This window comes from Epinephelus lanceolatus, chromosome 19 (genome assembly GCF_041903045.1).
Source record: "Epinephelus lanceolatus isolate andai-2023 chromosome 19, ASM4190304v1, whole genome shotgun sequence".
NCBI classification, from domain to species: domain Eukaryota; kingdom Metazoa; phylum Chordata; class Actinopteri; order Perciformes; family Serranidae; genus Epinephelus; species Epinephelus lanceolatus.
The window spans coordinates 268,597-284,818 of record NC_135752.1 but is presented as its reverse complement, the minus strand read 5'-3'; the positions used below and the strand labels follow the sequence as shown (position 1 = coordinate 284,818).

General features: G+C 41.3%; 1 protein-coding gene across 6 annotated transcripts in view; it reads right to left on the bottom strand.

The window, feature by feature from the left end:
- Positions 1 to 16,222, bottom strand: part of ythdc2 (YTH domain containing 2) — a 175,517-nt gene that overhangs the window by 113,318 nt on the left and 45,977 nt on the right. For all 6 annotated transcript variants that reach the window (XR_013488106.1, XR_013488107.1, XM_078161883.1 and 3 more), the window contains exons 6-11: positions 15,318 to 15,484; positions 8,910 to 9,012; positions 8,378 to 8,534; positions 5,737 to 5,841; positions 5,486 to 5,634; positions 4,119 to 4,254 (exon numbers count right to left, since the gene is read on the bottom strand). Coding sequence is in view for 4 of the 6 variants with exons in the window: in XM_078161883.1 (XP_078018009.1) it covers positions 4,119 to 4,254; positions 5,486 to 5,634; positions 5,737 to 5,841; positions 8,378 to 8,534; positions 8,910 to 9,012; positions 15,318 to 15,484 (817 nt within the window). In the remaining 2 variants the exon portion in view is untranslated. The remainder of the gene's footprint in view (positions 1 to 4,118; positions 4,255 to 5,485; positions 5,635 to 5,736; positions 5,842 to 8,377; positions 8,535 to 8,909; positions 9,013 to 15,317; positions 15,485 to 16,222) is intronic.

The following is a 16,222-nucleotide window of genomic DNA, read 5'->3' as shown; positions in this document are numbered from 1 at the left end:
TGTTATCAGTTTAGACGCCCGGTGCCATGCCGAGCTTCACACCCACTCTTTCTCCAGAGTAGGTCCAAAAGTGGCTTATAACTGAATCTCTGTGGTCAAGGCGCCACATATCTTGACTGCTGATGTGCATGTGTTATGGGAACTATAAAGATAGCAGGGCTAGAGGACTTGCTAGGCACTCACTGACTGACTGTTCATGCGGTTGTATGTTTGAGTGTCTCCATTCATGAACGCTTATTAAAACTCAAGAAAGACAGCCGACATGTGAAGACTTTTTCTGTTCATACAACTGTTCATAAATAGAAATTTTGCCACCACAGGAGTTTAGTTTCTCTCCTGCGTCCTATTTTTACTCAAGTTGCTGCTCAAAAACTCAACATTTCCTTATTTTGCTGCTTCACAATAAAAATTTACACATAACAAAATAACAGAGGACTTTTATTTTTAAGACTCAATAGGAATTAAAATATGTTTATTACGGAATTAGCAAAACTATATTAGCCGCTTTTCTTCAATTAAAACAAGTGTAAAAATATGGGAGCAAGGAAGAGTAAAAGCAGAAACAGCCACAGTGCAAATAGCTCACCTCCCACAGGTAAACTTCTTTTACCTGCCCTGCTGTGGAAAAACACATGCAGCAAAAATAACATGGGACTTCAGCTGAAGATCAGCTTGCAACTGAACATGTAGCCCACTTTGTAGAAAATACCAGGATATATATATCCTGTATCGCCATTCAGCCTGAAAATACCGGGATATGAATTTTTGTCCATATCGCCCAGCCCTAGTGTATAGCCCCATTCCCACCTAGCAGTCAGGTACAGTTTTCCGTTGCCACTATGAAAAGTTGCGGATGGTACCAATGTAACCGTTTCTTACTGTTCAAATTTTTGGTCACCCCTCTGTTGGGGTAAATAGCACACAGATCTGGTACTAAAAGGTGGAGCTTAAAACACTGCAGTCTGTTGACTGGTCAACAGAGGACAGTCACTCTTGATCAGAGCTGAGTGGCGGCTGGTTTTGAGTCTTACATAACCATTGTTCATACCGTGGCAAGTCTTACATATATTAGTTAACTATAAAATGAAATGATGAAATGAAAGACTCATGACGTGGGTGAAAATGAGCTTCAAACCAGCAAAATCCAGGTCTCTGGTCCTTAGGAAAGGCAAGGCCTTGGGTAAGCTCTTCACCAGCGTCATGAAGGACACAGCAGCACGTTGAGCAACAAATAAGGACTTCCCTGTAAGTTCAAGGCCTGGACATATCAACATGGGATCCTGCCTCGACTCCTCTGGCCACTGCTGATCTATGAAACTCTGATTACCACTGTGGAGAGCTTCGAAAGCAAGATAAACAGCTTCCAGCTCAGGTGACTGGGCCTGCCCTGGAGTCTCAGCAGCATCGCCCTTTATGGGCATAGCACCAAGCCGCAGCTTCCATTCAGCAGTCTGATGGAAAAGCTCAAGGTCACCAGAGCCAGGGAAGTCCTGCTCTACCAAGACTCCTCTGATACCAAGGTCTCTTCTGCGAGTGGAGAGGTGAGAACACAAAGAAAGTGGCGTGCTGAGGAGGTAGTCAGCCAAGCTAAGGCAAGGCAGTGGCCAGGGGAAAGGAGAGGCGAAAGCTAATTCAGGAAGAAGTGCGTGCAAAAGTGGAAGAAGTTCGCTTCAGCAGAATAGTGGGCATGGGCAAGCGGGGGGCCTGGGCCAAGTGGGAGCATACTGGATCCATCAACACACCTTTAATTTCAACATGGCAACTTTGACTATTTCATTAATTTTTATTGTCTCTCTTGGATGACAAACACTTTTAGTAATGGACCTAGGATCTGGGTAGCATGTCTGAAGGGTCACTTACCGGAAGTGTTTGGTGAAAACAGGGCTTATGGAAAACATGAAGCTTGAGCCAGAAGATGGTTAGACTATCTTAGCTTAAAAGCTGAAAGCAGGGAGAAACAGACAGCTCTGTCCAGAATTCATAAATACACATAATACCTCAACTAGATGTGGTTTTATGGGCAGTTATGCACTATCAGCAGTTATGGGTGGGCCATGTGGATAAAATACTCTATTGCTATGTGTGTATTCTTATCTTCCAACATCTATATAGTATATCACAATGTAGAAATTCAGCTGAAAACTGTTAATGTATAATAAAACAGATGGAACTGTCTAATCCCGTAAATTATATCCCTGATAAATAAAGGTACATCATCAAATTGATGAAAGAAATCCCAGATGTCTTCAATAGCCCCTTTTCCACCCCATAAAAACCCAACAAAATCCACTAATATCTGGCTTTTTAATGTAATGGGAAAAGTTTTAATTGGCATTCACACCAGGTCAAATGTCTCTGCAGTAATCGCAGGTATTAATTGGCTCCGTCTCCAATCAGCATTGATGGAAACACAACACCTTGGTAAGCACATTAATCTTAGCTCCTTTACTGGAAAGGCAATAATGCGCCACCAAAAAATACATCTCTGCCCAAGCAGCACAATAATCGATCCACACTGCACCGAGTTTGAGACAGACTGAATAAGTTAGAGGTATATAAAAAGAAGTAACCACTGTATGCTGAGTCCAACAAGTACAGTGCTGTGGAAAAGAATTTCCCCTTGGGGACAATAAAACCTAACTAACCTAACCTAACATTTTCACTGGCCTCTATACTCATCTCTTCTGATTAATGACCTGGCCTGATGTCGAACGTGACACACCCAAAAAAAAAAAAAAAAAAAAAAAACTAAACACACATAGAGCGTGGCAGGGCTCTGACGTCCTCTAACCAACTCTTGTTGGAAGAGCCCAGGTCTAAATACAAACACTGGGGTGACCGAGCTTTTTTTGTTGCCGCACCCAGGCTCTGGAATAAACTCCCCACTGACATAAGTCTTGCCTCTGACCTGAGCCTCTTCAAATCTAAACTTAAAACTTATTTATTTAGGATGGCTTTTAATACTCAGTAATGTGGTGACACTCCTATTTTATTTTATTTTATTGTTTTATCCTTTTATTTGTTGTTTTTTATTCATGAATCTGTTGTGTTTTTAATTGTTTTTTTAATCTCTTGTGAAGCACTTTGATTCACCTGTGGTCGTTGTAAAGTGCTATATAAATAAAGCAGATGACATGACATGACTTACAGAAAGGCATACTCATCTGCTGCAGAGCTGTATACACAACTCTGGTCTACTGGCAATGGGAAGGGAATCTATAGTCTATTTGTAGTGGCTTTACCTTTGTTTAAAATAGCCGTGTACAAACGCTACTCATGGTGCAAAAGGAGTGTATTACATCATCCACTGGAATTTTTATTTCATCACGTACAAGATTATTACCATTCTAATATTGTTGAAATGCAAAATTTCGAAGTTATAAAATGAATGATTCCAGAAAGGTGAGTAATCCCCAGTTCAGACCAAAGATTCGCAGCAAGACGAGTTGAAACACGCAACTCCTTGGAATGTGCCGTTCTGCAACATTCTAAAAAAACGTGCTGGTTCTAATTTCTGTGGCTGAATATAATTTGTAGCTTCTTAAAATATGAATGAGGATAGTGATAGTGAGATACTGGCTTGCATTTGTAGTGATGATGAAATGGCAAAAAACAGAAACAAAACGAGCATCAGATGGACTGTATTCATAATCAATACATCACAATAATATAAATAATCAGCGGCAATTAATCAGTCAGTGAGTATGTATGTGTATGTGGGGGTGGGGGGGCTTAGCACATACAGCAAGCAGCATCAGCGACCCACCGTCCGACACCAGCACACCATGAGGATGGGAACAGAGGGCTAGGCGGGGACGGAGCACCTGCCGCAGCAAGCGAACACGCCGTCTGTGGTCATTTTGACTTGACCAGCTGACTTCACTACAAACCGATCGGCTGTTGAAACAAATGACGTACTTAATGTTGTAAAACCAGCCACCTGCGATTTGACCAGCTGAGCTGCAGGTGACTCCATCAGCCGGCTTGAGCCGAGCTCAGACGAGCCAGTTCACACTGCTGCAACTTTCCTCTGTAACATTCTAAAACGGTTTTGGCTTTGTCACGAATCTTTGGTCTGAACTGGGCTTAGGAGCAGAGATAAGCTCTGAGAGTCATACCGTTAACACCTTCATAGAGGATGAGGTTGAAGAGCTGAATGAAAGCAACCTGGTCTTCACTGAGGAAAACACTGGAAATGCTTGAGTCCATCTCCTTCCGCAGCCATGGCTCCAGATGTTCTGTATCATTCTCATTCTGTGACACAAAATCATATACTAACTCAACCTGGTGCAAAGCAGGTTTCACACAACGCACATTCAACAGTACTCTTTAAACAGATATTCCACGCTACTGCTGTAAAATCTGCCTTTTTTTTTAACACTGAACCAAACAACACTAGCATAATCCTGCCCAAATGTCTGATTTAAGCAGCACTCTGGAAGCAAAACAGGCATGGCATCCAAGCTAGCACTTAATGTTATCGTGACATCAGAAAGATGATATTTAAAATGTCTAACGATCTTAGAATTTTAAGTTGTGTGGACGTTCACAACATGACATTTTGCCCACGTTGGGTTTTGTTCTTCATACGTTATGACTAAATTTCATTATTCTACATCAAGATTTTTGATGACATTTTGGATACTTAAGAACACAACTTAAAACCAACAAAATATCAACATCATCTGTCATCAGTATTTTACGTCAAATTGACATTGGCATTAGACACTAAAATTTGGTAACCTGACATCACAACCTAAATTCAACTTAATATTAACATCTAACAATGTTGGTGACCAACAGGGATGTAACACAACAGTGTCAGTGTCTTGTGTCATTTTACACAAATTTCCCACTGATATAAATAGGAGAAATTATTACTTTTTTTAAAAAAAATACTGTTGTAAGCTTCATCTTCAGGGAAAAGGAGCAATACACGTGACAGCAGAGGCCACATATCTAATGAGTATCTTGTAACTACATCGATAACAAGGTGAGATACTGAACATTAGAATACTGTGACTCTTTCAGACCCACTAATCGTATTGTCCCACAGTGCCAAGTGTCATTGTTTTTATTAAAGAACTAATATTATAAATGCAAATCAAAATTTAGGTAGCCTACTTGAATAATAAAATCAATTGCTTTTTCAGTCCACTACATATATTTTGCTGCAAATAAAAGGATTGAAGTGAGATGAACAGACTGAAAACTCCATCTTATTAGATAAGATTATTAGACAGATGTTGACAATGTTTTCCTTTCAGGACATAATCTGCAGTTGAAAAATCGCAATATATTCTATCCCAATACTCAGCATATGGCAACACTTTTAAAATCTCAATAATACTGTATTGTGACTTAAATATCATGATATCACATCGTGGAGCCTCTAGTGATTCCAACCCTTAATAAAGAGTGGTGTGTGTGTGTGTGTGTGTGTGTGTGTGTGTGTGTGTGTGTGTGTGTGAGATTGTTGGTTTACCAGCTTGTTGAAAGTGCGGTCCCCTCTGTCCAAGGAGCTGCTGTCCTGGAGGACGCCTGGGGCAGACACAGGAGTCCTCGGTGTCTCCTCAACAGAACTGTGCTCTACTGCCATACACCACTCCATCAAACATTTCTGCTTCTTCTCCTCTGAGAACCAGAGCATGTGACACAGACAGGAGATTAAGACAAAATCAGATGGAAGACTGTAATGTTTTTTCTCAGTGGACAAATTAATGTAAAAACCCATACTTCTCTGTGTCTCTTCCTTGAATTTTCTCATGTCCTTATTAAAGCCAGTCAGCCTCAGAATGTCCTCCAGAAAGACTTCCTTCACTTCAAACTGTCTTCCTTTGACTAAAAAAATAAAACAAAACTCAAAACCACATACAGATGAACATCACATCTGAATTTGCATTGTTTCGGTTAATAATCAACCCTCTTTTTATTTAGAACGACCTGTTTCGAGTGAAATGTGTTCTGGATGTTACATTCACTCCAGTATTCAGTCTTTTTGTGCCAATTCATGGTAGGTTGTGCATGTGATATTCTGGAGAATGCTGTGTCCCTTCATTTACCTGAGCAAATAAAGGTTTTAACCCTTGACCATATTTGCTCAGCTTTCACTTTTGTTATTTCAGGAAAAGTTAGGCTACTCAGAAATGGCATCAGTTTGCATGAGTGATACTATTAATGTTCTGTGGAAGTTTCAATGAGAAATTTGTACTGCAATTCAATATTTTTTGGCTTTTTTTGCCTGCATCTCCACAGGTTTTCAATGCACCAAAAATGTTTGTATATGAATATGAAATTATGAAAGGGGAGTGTCAAGTATTGCAGATATATAAAAAAAAACCATGATGAACATTCTGAGTCTTAGTAATGTTAAAAAAAAACAAAAACTAAAACTCTTAAAAGTTTTAAAAACAAACCAATTCTGTCATTTCATTGTATGTCTTTTTCTTATTTAAACTTAGGATAAACACGCTCTGAGTTTTAGAACAACAGGTTCCATCATACTTGCAGAACGTATAAAGGATTGAGTGAGCTTGAAATGAACTAGGTTCTGTGAAGACTATAGGTAGGATATATAACCTTATCAATTTACATAAATTGCTAACATTAGATTACCGTAAAATTTCAATTAAAAGCCTAGTCCCACTTAAACATGCTGCTGGCTACCCACTTGAGCTAACGATAATAGCTGTTTAGGTCACACATATAAATATAAATGTTTATACTTTGGTCAATATGTAAATGCTACACATTGTTAGCTCAGTTAGATTCTCCATAATTCAATCACTCAGTTAATCATACTGAAACCATGAGCACCATAAGTTCATGCATGACGAAAAAACAAGTGGTGACTTCCTTCCTCAAAAGCTGTCATAAAGTCAAAATATGTGTCCATTCCTCGATTACCCAGTTAATAAGTTATTTATATTCCTTTGGTCCGTAAGAGTCAACCAATCAAAAAAACAAAAGGGTTTTTCATAAAAAAAATTCATCCAAGTTGTGAAACAGGATTAAGCAGCCCAGGCTAGTAATTGACATTTTACAATACTCATCATCCATTTGTCAACGGCATGCTGTTGGACAAATCAAGATGGTACACTGACTTCATTGGTCACGGTTAGATTGTCTAGAATTAGACCGGATTTGTATCCTACATGAGATAGATGCAAGCAAGATCCTGCAGGTCTATTTCATATGCTTTGGACATGTCCAAGACTGTATAATTTATGGCAGTCTATTTTCAAAACATCCTCTATAATGTTAGAGCAGCCAATAGATGCATCCCCTCTTATTGTTCTATTTGGTGTTGTACTGTAGGGTATGCATCTGAGTACTTAATGTGAGCAACATGCTGGCCTTTTGCATACACTGTTACGATGGAAAGAATCTCACCCCCTATGCAGGCCTGGGGGGAGAGATTATTAGCCTGGTAAGACCATCCTGATGATGTGAGCTCAGCATTCTGTTTCGCTCTCTGTATTAGTCTGGACTCTGTGCTGCCCAATACACTTTCAGTGGGTGGGAGTACTCGCCATGACAGACAAACTCCTTAATAAACAAACATTTGCCAAATCCAGTGGAAGAGCGTCAAAAACGTCTTTTCATCCAAGAAACTCTGAGTGCATACTCTTGTTCTTCTTTCATCTTTATTATAGACTATTTCTGCAATAACTTCACTAATTGCTGTGTTTACTCTACTAATGTAAGAGATAGCACTTGTTGCTTGGAAGGCGCCATACCGTTCTGCAAGCTGTGGCCTGCATTTTACATCATAAACTGCAATGTAGTCCCTGATTGGCTGCTTACATTGTCAACAATGGTGATGATCTCTGATTGGCCTGGATTTGATTTTAATTTCTGGAAAGTGTTTGGGGTGTCAAGACTGATACAGAGAGCAAAACAGAATGTTGAGATCACATCATCAGGAATGTCTTACCAGGCTGCATTCTAATTGGATTAGAGATTATGCAGTTTCTCAGATAAGATATTCTCCTCAAGGGTCTGGTCTGAGTTTCTAAGCAATTTGGCAGCCTTTCTTGATCTATGTAGGGAAAAAAAGGAAAGCCGAGAATGTAACCATGTAACATGTATAGACATTTGACTTGTTTTGTGGTTGTGTGTTGTCTCAGTCTGTTTGGTTTTATTTTTGTGCTTTTCCTCTTCAGCATATGAGAAAAATGGCAGATTGATCTGCAATGATTAAAAAAAAAAAAAATTCAAGAAGATTAGAGTTTTTCTGCATCTTCTCATACTGTCACTGGGAAGCAAACTAGCTGACATGCAACATGCAAACAGCACTAATGTAGAAGCAAACTTTAAAAGCAACAACAGCTGGTCTGAGCATCAGTACAGTGAATTAAGAGTTGGTAGGACTTACGGTGGATGACAGGGCAGGAGCCAAAGTATTGAAGGAACAGGTCTGTATCCAGAGCCGCACTGGAGAGGATCAGTTTCAGTGTGGGGATCTTCTGAAGCACATCCCGCATCTTAGTGAGCAGGAAGTCAGTCAGACCATCACGCTCATGCACCTCATCCTGTTGAAAAACAGCCACTTTAAAAGGATGTTTTCTCAGTGAGCTCAAAACAAAAGTCAAACTGGGAACTTAAAGACCTTTAAAGGGGGACTTAAACATCCCCTGAAAATCTTATTTTTGCTGACCTCCAGTGGTTAAACTTTTCACCTTGCAGCAGTGATGTAGTGGTGGACTCCAGGACCCCGTGACACCACTGCTGGGTGTGGCTGGACATATTTCAACCAGGGAGGGCAGCAAAACATTGCTTTTCAGATGGATGTTACTCTTCAAAGAAAATGTCCAGCCTCAAATAGGCGGATTCCATAAGGCAGGATGACAGATTTAAGCAGTTTTCTGAGACTGTATGTCCAGTTTATTTTTAGTCTTGATGCTCACCACTATTACATGTGTGACAGTTGTCAGGCTGCTATCTCCAGCCATCAATGTTCTGAGGAACACTCCACTGGTGCAAAAGGTCAGCAGTGTCTTGGGGGAGACCCTGAGATTTCAAAGTCAACAGTTACAAGAGAAATGTCCACATTAAGCAATATAAGTGTTCCACAATCTTTTAAATGTATGATAGAAAGGTTAAATAGTTAACTTGGGTTTGGGCACAGGAGCACACTTCAACCACACCTCTCATCACCTGTGATACAGGTTAACACTCACTTCATCTAGCCAAGTAATAGCTTTTTGTCTTTTACATTAATGCAAAGCTGTAATCACATGACACATTTAGTGCCAGAGTTTAAACTTCTCTCTCAAGTGTTTTTTATGCCTCCGTGCCGGCCATAGTCGTGGCTGGAGGCAGTATGTTGTCAGATTGTCCGTCCGTCCATACATTTGTCTATCCCATTCTTGTGGACACGATATTCTCAAGAACGCCTTGAGGGAATTTCTTAAAATGTGGCACAAACTTTCACTTGGACTCAATGATGACTGATTTGACTTTGGTCAGGGTAAAGGTCACTGTGACCTTGTCCGTTTAATTTTTTTGAACACAATATCTCAAGACCACCATAGGGGAATTTCTTCAATTTGGCACAAATGCTCACTTGGACTCAACAATGAAATGATTAGATTTCAGTGATCAAAGTTAAAGGCCAATGTAACCTCACAATGTTTTTGGCCATAACTCAAAAATTCATATACTAATTATGACAAAACTTCACACAAATGTCTACTAGGACAAAATAATTACATGAGGACATTGTGTATCAAAAGGTCAAAGGTCAACATCACTGTCGCATTGTAATGTTCTGCATAAAACACTTTTCTGGCCATTACTCAACGTCATATCTCAGGAACAGAAGGGGAAATATTTGGTCAGACACTGAATTGGTGACACTAATCTTGAAACTGTGCTGATTGTATAGATCTTCTCTGCTGTCAGGGGGAGATGTGTGTGAAGCATCCATGTTTTCACAGATGTGGATGTAAACTGTAAGAGAAACCTGACTGGTGCCTGGAGGCATACAACCGGGGGCGGTAATTCTAGTTTTGTTATTCTTTACACAACTATCTCTATCACACTTTACACATAATCTGACCTGTAAATCCACTCCTAACCACCCTAAACTGACCAATCACCAAACCTCATGTGCGCCCTATGATTTCCAAAATGCAGAAAACACGGACAAAATCACAGAATTTGAAAACAAAAGTGGAATGAAGTGTAAAACACGGAATATTGTGGAATTTGGCAATTGTGGATGGAATTTCTAAACATCTGGGTTTTCCTACCATTATATGCGTTTTACTCAAAGCACATAAGCCTAATGAATAGGGTTGGGATCCGGATCCGGTTCTTTTTTGGAACCAGGTCCAAAGTTCCGGTTCCGGAACCGGTTCCATCACATTTGGCGTAATGGTTCCTGCAAACGGTTCCTAGATTGTAAAAAAACAAACAAACAAAAAAAAAAAAGGTCACATGCATTTCCGTTAGAGTGCGGCACGGGCCGCATATTTCTGTCTGAACCCGACCGAACCCGACATTATCTAATCACTGAGTTTGTGTCACACAGTGGTTACAGGCTATTTAACAGGCCGGGCGTGTGCCGTGGGTCCTCAGCGGAGATTGAGACCTCCGTGTTTGAGACGGGAGCGGGCGGCGGGAGGTCCAAGGCTTCCAGCAAGGGGAGAGGGAGAAATATAACAAAATAAGATAAAATAGGAAAACTTGTCTCCCTCTTTTATTTAATTTTCAGCGTTTAATCAAGGCGGAGGCTGGCAGCGGGAGGTCCGCTTCCAGGGAGGGGAGAGATAGAAACAAACAGCCAATGTGTGTCTGTGTGTGTTATGTTCAGGTGTTGTCACGTAAATAACAGTGCCCAGGCATGAATGCATATAAGAATTTTTTATTACATTGCTGTGGTTAATTTGAGGTAACTCAGACTGAGGAGGAGCAATGTGGTTTTCATCCCGGACGCGGAACCGTCGACCAGCTCTTTACCCTCGCCAGGGTGCTGGAGGGGGCATGGGAGTTTGCCCAACCAGTCCACATGTGTTTTGTGGTTTTGGAGAAGGCTTACGACCGTGTCCCCAGGGGCATCCTGTGGGGGGTGCTCTGGGAGTATGGGGTTGGTGGCCCCTTGCTAAGGGCCATCCAGTCCCTGTACCGAAGGAGCATGAGTCTGGTTCGCGTGGCTGGCAGTAAGTCGGACCTGTTCCCGGTGAGGGTTGGACTCCGCCAAGGCTGCCCTTGGTCACCGGTTCTGTTTATAACTTTTATGGACAGAATTTCTAGGCGCAGCCGAGTGGTGGAGGGTGTCAGGTTCGGTGATGGGAGGATCTCGTCCCTGCTTTTTGCGGATAACGTGGTCCTCCTAGCTCCATCGAACAGTGACCTCCAGCTCTCGCTGGGACGGTTCGCAGCCGAGTGTGAAGCGGCTGGGATGAGAATCAGCACCTCCAAGTCTGAGGCCATGGTCCTCAGCCGGAAAAGGGTGGATTGCCCACTCCAGGTCAGGGGGGAGGTCCTTCCTCAGGTGGAGGAGTTTAAGTATCTCGGGATCTTGTTCACGAGTGAGGGTAGGATGGAGCGGGAGATTGACAGGCGGATTGGGGCGGCGTCAGCAGTGATGCAGGCGCTTAACCGGTCCGTTGTGGTGAAGAGGGAGCTTAGCCAGAAAGCAAAGCTCTGGATTTACTGGCCGATCTACGTTCCAACCCTCACCTGTGGTCACGAGCTCTGGGTAGTGACCGAAAGAATGAGATCGCGAGTACAAGCGGCCGAAATGAGTTTCCTCCGCAGGGTGGCTGGGCTCAGCCTTAGAGATAGGGTGAGGAGCTCGGACATCCGGGAGGGACTCGGAGTAGAGCCGCTGCTCCTCCACATCGAGAGAAGCCAGTTGAGGTGGTTCGGGCATCTGGTAAGGATGCCTTCCGGACGCCTCCCTTGGGAGGTGTTTCGGGCATGTCCAACCGGGAGGAGACCTCGGGGCCGCCCCAGGACACACTGGAGGGATTACATCGCCTGGCTGGCCTGGGAACGCCTCGGGGTTCCCACGGAAGAGCTGACGGAAGTGGCGGGGGAGAGGACTGTCTGGGCTTCTTTGCTGAGGCTGCTGCCCCCGCGACCCGGACCCGGATAAGCGGAGGACAACGAGTTCGAGTACAAATTTGAGGTAATAGTGTTACTGTAGAAATCAGAGAATCACTTTTTGTTGTTATATATTCTCAGGGAGATGATACAAGCTCTAAATCTGAAATACACACCATACACAAATGTGTATTTTCATCTAATTGTACTGTGCAACAGTTAGCATAAAGTTTTTGTATTTGTATGATTGCATTTGTGTTTATTATATACCTGTTTACGTATAGCAAGTATAATGAATATCATGTAGGAATCGATAGGGAATCGGAATCTTTTCCCAACCCTACTAATGAACAAATAAACTATGCTGCTATGTTTTAGGTCAATTATGGACTCACTGCTGTCTGCACTGGTGTTTTACCAAGGGTGGGACTCAGCTCTTATACACACACACACACACACACACACACACACACACACACACACACACACACACAGAACACTGCCAACCAGGGCCGCCCCTCCCTAAACGCAGAACACGTGCTGTGCGTAGGACCTCATCTTCCATAGGGGGCCACATTTTGCGCGAGGGGATGCATTTGCGCATATGTGCAATAGATGCACATATGCGCTACCGTGAGGCGTGCGTAGAATCAGCTTGAGGAAGGAGAGAAGAGACCTCTAATCTGACCGCGCATGCGTCGCTGCAATGATTGACAGCACTCGACATCTGACCAATCAGAGGGGTGCGCCGGCAGGCACTTGCAGAGCTGCAGCAGGTGAAGAGTTGTCGACATGTTGTCCAAAAGACATCACGAGTCAGGAGCGAGCAAGAGGGGAAAAAAAGGCAAAACAAGAGGAAGCTCGTGCTTCACTTGAAGGTGGGTATGTTGTTGAAATAAAACTTTGTGGTACAAACACCTAAGCTGCTAATCATTACATAGGAATCTCTGTGTCCAATCTCTGTCTAGACTGGAGATGTTTTTTTTTTCCAGCAACCCTGATTCAGCAGCCCTGATTAACATCTATTGAATGTCTTGTTAACGTCCTGTGCATTTACCTCTGAAGAAAAGGAATGCTAAAATGACCAGTTGGTGGTCGTATATATTGATAGGCTATAAATAAAATTCCAAATTAAATTTCGCTTAGGGCCACAATTTGGTCAGGGGCAGCCCTGCTGCCAACACTGACAGAATGCTGTCAGTTGTCACAGAGACTTTGCTCTGCTCTGCCTGTGTCTATCTCAAACTTTAGTGTTGGCTGGTTTGACCAAGCAGATGTGACTGACAGCTAGCTTGACTGCAGCCTTTTTCTCAGTCAGCCAAGCTAAGTCAAATCCTGTCCTCCTGTGCTGCTTGGGTGGTCCAGAGGTCGAGAGGCAGCACCTGATGTTTCTGCATCAAGCTAGCTGACTCTCCATCTCCGTGGTCAAACCAGCTGTCACTACAGTTTGAGTGTTTCTGTATTCTGACCTGTAAATGCACTTTAAAAAAACTTTTCAAAATAAGGTGTTTACTAAGTGTAAATATGGAAATAAGACTATTTTGATTATATTTACAGGACATATAAAACATGTTACCTAAAATCTCACTAAAATTACTTTATTCTTTGATGTTGGGTTGCAGAAGACACAAATCCTTACAGTGAACAATATTGTTGAACCCTGCAGTCATGTTAAAGAGTCCCTCTGAGTCCTTCAAAAAACTGAGGAATGAGACATTAGACCTTTCTTTGATTAAAAAAAAGTTCATTGTTGTATTACATTAAATTCACTGATATCCATTCAATTTTGAATATTTTTGTTGGAACTATTCATCCACCACATGATTTAGACAGTTTCTTTTCATGAAATATGCTGAAATCATAAAACAGAATTTGGAAAAATATAAAACAGACTCTGCAAAAAATTCAAACGGACTTCATAGGGCACTGCTCAATATTCAATATGTACTCATGTATTGTTTGTGATGTGATCCATGCTAGTGAAATGACACATAATAGGCATGGAAAAAAAAATCCGAATTTAGGAAGGTAAAAATAAAATCTCCATGAACGAATACTGTGCGTATAAAGTCTCTGATAACAGAGTTGTACATTTAACAAAATAACTATTATTTGCAAAAATATTCAAGTGCACCATAACTTTCAAATTTATGAAAGTTTTTAGATGTCAGTAGTTCTGAATATCTGACAAGGTGACAACTGTGCAGACTGTATTTGTGCCAGCAGAGCTTTGAGGAGGATCTGAGTATTTGATATTAAATTTAAAATATAAAAAAACCTTTAACTCCCCAGGTGAACTGCTGTGGCAGAATAAATTCCCAACAGAGTTCTTCAAATGCAGATCCAATTACAGATCAAGTTCAGACATACTTTTAATTGTCAATATTGCCGAAAAGTAAACAAGCACAGAGTTTATTGTACCAATTTTTTCTACAACATTTCACATAAAAAGTATTAAAAAGAAATGGATGCAGCCATTTTATCAATATAACCTACTCACCCACTGCAGGCAAAATTGATTTTGCATCCGTTATGTATGCAACGGTTCAGTGTTATGAGTGCACACTTCCACGCAATCTGACTGGTGAGTAAGAACTGGTTGACTTTGTCTCTGAAGATTGAAAGTAAATTTGGGGAACAAACTTAAAAGTTTAGTGCATAAAACTGAACTTAAATTTCAAAACTCAGAAATTTCTGAAATTCAATTTAATCAGAAAACATTCAGTTTCCAAACCACACATAATAATTCAGAAGCTGGAATTCAATGTGTCCAAATTTCCATAGTAAATATGGAATGATGTTCCCCTACAAAAACACTAAGATTCTACTCATTTTGTTAGATAAAGTGACCAAAGGCCTTTGTGTAGAATACTGGTTTCCAATGTGCATAGTTCTATTCAAATTCAGAGGGTAGAGCGGGTCATTCACTACTACTTAACCTGTAATTTCGTAAGCAGTCTGCAGTACATACTGTTTGAGTATGTAGTACGCAGTACATGAGTATGTAATTTGAAACTCAGCCTGTGTGAGAAAGTGTGGCTGTCTGTTCTTGTACTGTACAATTTTTTAAAGTCCTTTAGAGCAAGCTTTTTTTTTTTTTTTTTTTTTAATTAACTGGAATCTGACTTGAGTTGGCTTGATATGCTGACAGACAGCTCCTGAAGCTCGTCCCTTTATTCAACTAGATGTTTCAAGTGTAGCTTATTAACATAAAAAGTGCTGGTGTATTTCTACCAAAAATAAAAGGCTGTGGTCTCATCTACCTGCTCTCTAGTCTGATGTGATAACCGACAGTCTGGCCCACGCTCTCTCCTCTCTCAGCTGCCACTCTCTCAGCCACAGCAATGGCAGCCAGGCGTCTGGGCTGAGTGCAGAAGATCCTGCAGGGTTCTCCAGTCCTGCTGCACTCATCTAGCAGGAACTGTGGGATCTGGATAATGCACAGTGACATTGGATTACCTTTACAGAGTTCATCCTAAGGCTCTATCTTTACCACACATACTACAGAGCAGTTATTCAGGGGATAGGCAGTGGATTTAGTCCCTACAAAACTGAAAGTTTGTAAATGAGAAGATAAATTAATCCTTTTCAAGATTGTGTTAATCTGTTTTCATGTCCCAATATTTCTGAAGTAAATTGCTGAATCAATAAAACTGATTCGAATATAAATAATAATTTTACTTGTCACAAGTAGGGCCATCCTGGAAACCTAATGATTCAGGCACAATGCCAAGTAACCTCAATGTCCCAGATGCAATTTCCCCTGGGGACCTTCACTCCACTGTCAAATAAGGACAATAACAACAAAAAAACCTACACATATTAAGGCAGGAACAAATGCTCTGACACTATATGGTGAGTGATCTGCACCTGCGCAGTAAGAGTGTGCCATATCATATTGTTTACGATAATACCGGTATAATTTTTAACATATGATAAATTCATATTGTGATACCTAGAATATTTCGACTTGACATACTGACGTCATACTGTTACTCAGCAACAACAAGCATGGCTGAAAGCAAAATTATTAGCAACTCTGCAGTAGCTCCAAAAAGAGGAGCAGCTTCAGTAGTGTGGAATAAACTGTGGCGTCCTGAATGTTTTATGAACAACCCGAGACTTCTCAGACTCTTCTAGCGACTTACCTCTCAGTCTCCTCTCAACA